Source organism: Brassica oleracea, chromosome C5 (genome assembly GCF_000695525.1).
Source record: "Brassica oleracea var. oleracea cultivar TO1000 chromosome C5, BOL, whole genome shotgun sequence".
Classification (NCBI taxonomy): domain Eukaryota; kingdom Viridiplantae; phylum Streptophyta; class Magnoliopsida; order Brassicales; family Brassicaceae; genus Brassica; species Brassica oleracea.
In genome coordinates, this window is record NC_027752.1 from 14,210,156 (window position 1) to 14,216,866 (window position 6,711).

Genomic DNA, 6,711 nt, shown 5'->3' on the forward strand with positions numbered 1-6,711 from the left:
GGATCAAGTCCGATAGGTTTACAGAACACCCTAATATCTACTTTCGCTTATTAGGGATGCAATGCTCATTCATAACAGATCTAGCAACCTATTACACGGTTAATGAACATGTTAAACCTAGGATCTAACATTAAGCGGCCAGTTTAATGAAAGCATTAAGAACAGTTATGAATGAAGACAATCAATGGATTCACTTATCTATGTTTAACTCACAGATCTAACACCCTAACACCCTAGACTAAGCAAGTTGACTACTCAGCCATGAACAGAGAAAACACAGAGATAACAGATGAAGAAAACATGTTGAATCAATATAGAAATAAGATAGGGTTCAGGATTCTTCTCAAGAGTGTAGAGATCCTTCTCCCTTTACAAAGTAGCAAAATCACAATAATCCAAAAACTCTAGAGTTCTCTCTCTGTAAAAAGTAGCGTAGAATGTCTAGAATAATAAGAAAAGATATATATGCAGGTCTATGGCGGCCTGGCAGTAAAAGGGGGAAACCCTAGGTAAAATCCCAAAATATTTGGAAATTTCCTTAAAAATCTATGCCGCTGGAACAGGCACTCAGGTTGCTCCGCTCGACTGTTCTGCGTGAAAATCACCAAATTGCATTGTTTTCTGCCTCTTTTGTTCCAGCTGGTCCATCTCTCATCCAATGCAACTCCAGACCTGTAATGACTCGAAAAAGACTAGGAACACTCGATAAAGACTTGAAAACCAATTGAAAAGCATATATACAAGATGTCTAAAACACCATATATCAATTAACTGAGCTCAGGGATGTCTTCAGTCCTAGAGAGCATCGTCGGAAAGGATTTTTTACCCCATGGATCTGGTAATCACACCTTTTGCCTAGTTTTAAATTTGTAATTGCTTGTTCCCTTGTGTGTAATGAAAAAATTCAATTGGGGGAAACTCTTTGTAGGTATCGTTACTAGAAGGCCCCATTGTCTTACAGTTGCAAAAGATTGGTGATGGGACTCGATGCTACATCAGGGAAGTCTTTAGTCCTGGAGAGCATGACCGTTGGAAAAGATCCAGATTGATTTTGTTACAAGATGCCTACGTCTGTTATTTTTTCTATAATTTTCTATTTCCGTTGATGTTACTTCCAGTTCAACAACTTTGTTTATCCAGCTAGTAAACCGGTCGAGTGTGACCATTGCTGATCCACCTTATGTAGTACGTGATTCCTTTTGGGAAAAGTAACCAGAAAAATAATTATATTCTGCAAGTGATTGTTACACTTTATGCATCAGTGAAGAGACAGAAAAAGAGACCTTCTTATGTTAACTCGAGGGCAAAATGAAACACCCCAACCCGTGAATCTTTGAAAACACGTGAAAATTTCTAAGTAAAAGATCGAGTCAAATTTTTATTGGAAGAATATGAGAAATACTGCAACTTTATAAATGAAACCCGATACTAAGTATTAAAAATCATGTAGTTTACAATAAAATATTTTTTACAAAACCCTTGCCGATGGTCTTTATAGCCTCGCACTCCGGTCTACATAATCAACCTTACCTGCATCGCAAAAGGAGGCATGAGCATACAAAAGTACTCAGTGAGGACGTTCAATACCGTCCACGCCCAATAATCGAACACTCAATCAATACTAACACCCTAGCATCCAGTTCTATCATTCTTTTACTTAACTAGTTCCATTACTTTAACATTTCTTAACCTTTCGACCCGAAGGTCCATAATCCTGCGACCGAAGCCAACTTTCGGCCGAAGCCAAACCTGCGGCCGAAGCCAAACCTGCGGCCGTAGCCAACCTGTGACCTGTCGGTCCATTACATTCCCTTAACCTTTTCCTTAACCTTTTTCCTTAACATTTTCCTTATATTACATTTCAATTATTCTTTCCTTAAACGCATTATAATTTCTTAACCTAGGTTCTCAAGATCAAACGTTCATTTCTCACATAAACATCCTAACATAACTCGATAATCCATAGCATGCATTTCTCAAGAACACGATGAACGAACTTTCCTTAATCAATTCCTATCATACATTTCTTAAGAAAATGAAGAACGGTCTTTCCTTAAACGAATTCTATCAAACATTTTCCTATGAACACGATGAACAAACTTTCCATAAACGAATTCTATCCAATCATACACACGTTCTTACTGAATCAAACTAGAAAAAAATAATTCTTATTGGACTGCCACGAATCACGTCCTCACCTGTATTGATTGTAAAAGATCGAAGACTCTGAACCTAGTTGTGTTCTCCGGCGAAGAATCTTGCGATCCTCCTTGCTCGATCCTCACCGCCCAAACTCTCTCTTTAAGACTGCGTTCTTTCTCTAGACTCCCTAAGACTTGCTTTTTGAGTTGTGTCTAGAATGAGAGCTGGAGGTCTCTTTTTATATTGCTCTTGGACTTGCTCACCAAGCCGGAAATTTATTGTTGTTTTCCTTATTTGGCTTGGTCAAACTTTGCCATCAATACTCGAGAATCTATGCGCTTCTTTCCTTATATGAATCTCGATATCCCGATCTTTCTTCCGTAAAATTCTCCCAAAGATGACCAGTCAAACTTTCCTTAGTTGGAACCCGCATTGTCCAGTAGTCGAACATTCATTAATTAGCCATGCGGTCTCGACCTTTCCTTACGTACGCTCCGATCATTTCATGATCGTTCTACAGTCACTCAGCCCATTTTAATTTCGTTCCATAAGCTCACTAATGATCCGAAACTTGTCAAAGTACAACTTATTCTTCTAACCTTCATGGATATAAGTGTTTCCACACTTAGAAAAATAGACTCCTTGATGAATCAAACCTCTCACGATGTATTTCCTTCAAATTTAAAAATACTCCGGGAGCGGGTTGTTACAACTTTCTCCCACTTAAAATAAATTCGTCCTCGAATTTTGTCTCGACCAACTGCAACATAAACAAAAATTGAACAACTCCGGACTCGCTGCATGTATTTTGCTTCCGCGCTCACTGACCGCTTATTGGATCTAATCTTTATGTTTCCTCCATTTAACTTTGGTCCAACACTATTGGTCTGACTAGAACACTTTGATACTCTAGTCACCTGTAATAATGCAATTGATATGCTGACGAAAAATGTTTCTTTTAAGTTGCATCAAGGATCCCAAAATGCAGGGCTGACACATACTCTCTGGCGGATATGGTCGCTTGACAATCAACTTGATCACCTGATTTCTCACTCAAAGCACTCACATTATCTGGATCACCCTTGATTCACAATATTTTCAGCGTTGACTGCAATCCTTTTGTTCCACAACCGTCAAGAAAAATATGCGGTATCATATTCATAAAATAACTAATTTCAGTCTTGGATGCATCCATGCAAAAGTATTCCCAACTAGACTTCACTAACATATACATACCCAAATTTTCTCTTCCTGAACCACAAACCTTTCTTTGCCGTATGTCATCCACCATACTTCACATAATTTGGCGTCAAACCATTGAATGGTTGAACCAACTTGCAAACCATCGAATGGTTGAACCAACTTGCATATCATTTTACTAACGACGATTCTTAACCACTCATCCAACCATGCCTTCGATCGTATTGAAATCTTCATCCTTTGCTAATTGCAATGGTCGTAACATTTTATTGGTCCGCCCAATGCTTTCCTCAGCCACTGCACTCACGAACCCAATTTACGTTCTTCTGATAACTCAACTCGCTTAACTTCCTTGAAAATCATGCTTCCTTCCCATTCTACCCACATTGAAATTTAACCAATACTTCTCTGCTCAAATTCTGCTTCTGTGATGGTCCTAAGAATAATTTGTACTTGTTCTCGACCATCTGCTCCGTTCTTCTGTTGATACTTTTGAAATATCAAATTGCTTCTTCATTTTTCTGAGCTACCATCTTTCCTTCTTTTCGTTACGCTACCCTAATATCTGTTTAATCAAGTTAACTCGACATTGATCCAACGTGTCCATTCCAAGAGCTTCTTTGAACCGTTTATCTAGTAGCACGATCAAACCATTAAAGTTATATGCACTCTCCACCATCACTAAAACATCTTGATAAATACCGTGCGACTCGAAAATCTCCATGTATGCTGCCTGAACAAATCTGATCTTTTCCCCGAATCCATTCTAATGTGACAGACAACTTCCTGCCACACAAGAAATGCGACTTCTATAGTCGAACCAAGTTTGGCTTTAGCCACCACACCACTAACAAGTGGATCGACTACGTCCTTGCGTCCAGCTTGTGTACTCAGACTAAACCGGATTACCATCGGCTCCATTTGCTTACCATCCGTCGATTTCTCTTGATCTTTTGCTCATTTCCCGCCAACGTTCCGGTCCATCATAAATCTGACCGATCCTTCCTCCAGATTGTACATACGGTACTGAAGTACAGTTCCAATCGCACTCCATCGTTGTTCCTCTGTCGTACTGCAGATACCAGTCTCGTCTAAGACCACAAGCCATCAAACAAGACTCATGATCCCTCATCAGACCGGTAGTATGCATCAGCATCGTCAACTATACCTTGCGATCCAACAGTACATGATTCCACCATGCGCAGATTAAGCCGGTACATCCTTATCCATGGTTCGCGCTTGTTTCAGCTGCCATGGCTAGAGACGGATCGGTTCTTCCTATTAACCGCTCGCTTTGTACCTTCGAACCAGAACCCGACACATCTCAGACGATCAGTAAGACCACCGCTGAGCATTAGGGTAGTCGGAGAAAGGATCCGATCAGTCCTCCTTACCGATCTCAGTCCGTCTCCGTTCGTTTTTCCCTTTCTCTCTCGGTTTTTCTCGGTTTTCTTTCTAGTGTCGCTTCCCCCTTTCTGATCCACAGAATCCCATTAAAAAGGGAAGTTGGCGATTTTTCCTTTCCTGTAACCGCTCACGCGCCCAATCCCAAATCAATAACCGTCCTTGATAGTTTTTATTAACTCCCCGAACAGTTTCTTTCTCGATCGGGTGGTTAGGTAACCGTTCCATAACTACTTGGCAGTTCCAGACAATAAACCGTCTAGTCAGTTAAGTAGTTCAGTAACCTCCCGGAACCGTCCTGTAACTGCTTTGGTAATTGCTTAGTAACCGCTGGGTAACCATTAGGTAACTGTTCCCGCCGTTTTACTTAGCTTATTAGTACACATTCAGCTCGGTATCCAATCTCACCATAACGTATACCAGTCAGTCCGTACATAAACTAACTTTTCTCGAAAAACAAGTCCGACTACTTTGTCTGAATCCGACAAGCTCAACTGCTATGTCTGGGCCCACAGTATTGTCTTAATCCGACCAGTACTATCCAGACGACATGTCATACGTGTCAGGTTCGACTGATCAGTCAAACTAACACTCAGCCTTGGACTGATCCAGCTCAGACTGCGGGATGGGGATGCTACAAGCCCAGTCAATAACCATCAATCCATGCCGACTATTGTTTCGTACATTCTATCATCATATCTAATCATTCCCTAACGTTGACATATCTTGCTCCATCACGCACGACTTTAAGAATATTACCTTTTTCGACTGAACCAACCTCATACCCTCCTTGTCTCCCCTTTGAAAAGTCCGACAGTCGACACTTTATATCCTTCATAAGACTTAAGTTCACTAACTTCATGCAACTATTTAACATAATTTTGCTTAGCCATCTACTAAGCTGTCCAATCATAAACACATACCAAGATATACCTTAGCAAAATCATACCACACATCCTTCGCGCGAGACATAGACCATCGGTTCCTTTCCACCCTTACCCACAAATCCCATTTTCGAAAAACAGCCAGCCAGGACAGAACTGGCTGGCCAACCCCACTCTGATACCACTTATAACGCCCCCACCCGCCCACGGCTAATGGACCACCCACGCCCGCTCACTCGGCCCGTGGGCCCCATCCCATCCGACGGGTGGTGCATTAATTTTCCATGGCTAGAATTCATTGTTTACTGATCCTGCAATCACCACATGACCTTTCCCCGTGCTTTGGCCTCACTCGCACGCTATCGCGAATCACTTCCCGATATATAGCCAATCCTTCCACTACTCCAGCTCAAGCACGCTTAACTCTGGAGTTCTTTCAGGATGTGCTCCGGAAAAGGTAAGTCAACTTTGGTGACATAGATAGCCAAATCAATTCTCTTAAGCCTTTCCATATATCACAACTCGGGATGTTACAATTCACCCCCTCTCAAAGAACTCAACGTCCGCGTTGCGCCCCACGACAGGTCTCAAGACGCCTCTCGGGTCAGAACCGAGATGGCTAACCAGCTCTGATACCAAATTGAAACACCCCAACCGGTGAATCTTTGAAAACACGTGAAAATTTCTAAGTAAAAGATCGAGTCAAATTTTTATCGGATGAATATGAGAAATACTGCAACTTTATAAATGAAACCCGATACTAAGTATTAAAAATCATGTAGTTTACAATAAAATATCTTTTACAAAACCTCTCAACATTATCCACGTTTAAAACACCCTTGCTGATGGTCTTTATAGCCTCGCGCTCCGGTCTACATAATCAACCTTACCTTCATCGCAAAAGGAGGCATGAGCATACAAAAGTACTCAGTGAGGACGCTCAATACCACCCACTACAGCCCAATAATCAAACACTCAATCAATACTAACACCCTAGCATCCAGTTCTATCATTCCTTTACTTAACTAGTTCCATTACTTTAACATTTCTTAACCTTTCGACCCGAAGGTCCATAATCCTG

At 41.1% G+C, this 6,711-nt stretch overlaps 1 protein-coding gene across 1 annotated transcript in view; it reads right to left on the bottom strand.

Moving 5' to 3' along the window:
- Nucleotides 1-4,498, bottom strand: part of LOC106344574 — a 15,200-nt gene extending 10,702 nt beyond the window's left edge. Inside the window, exon 1 of the mRNA XM_013783930.1 lies at nt 4,272-4,498. Coding sequence (XP_013639384.1) covers nt 4,272-4,498 — 227 coding nt within the window. The remainder of the gene's footprint in view (nt 1-4,271) is intronic.
- Nucleotides 4,499-6,711: the final 2,213 nt, after the last annotated feature.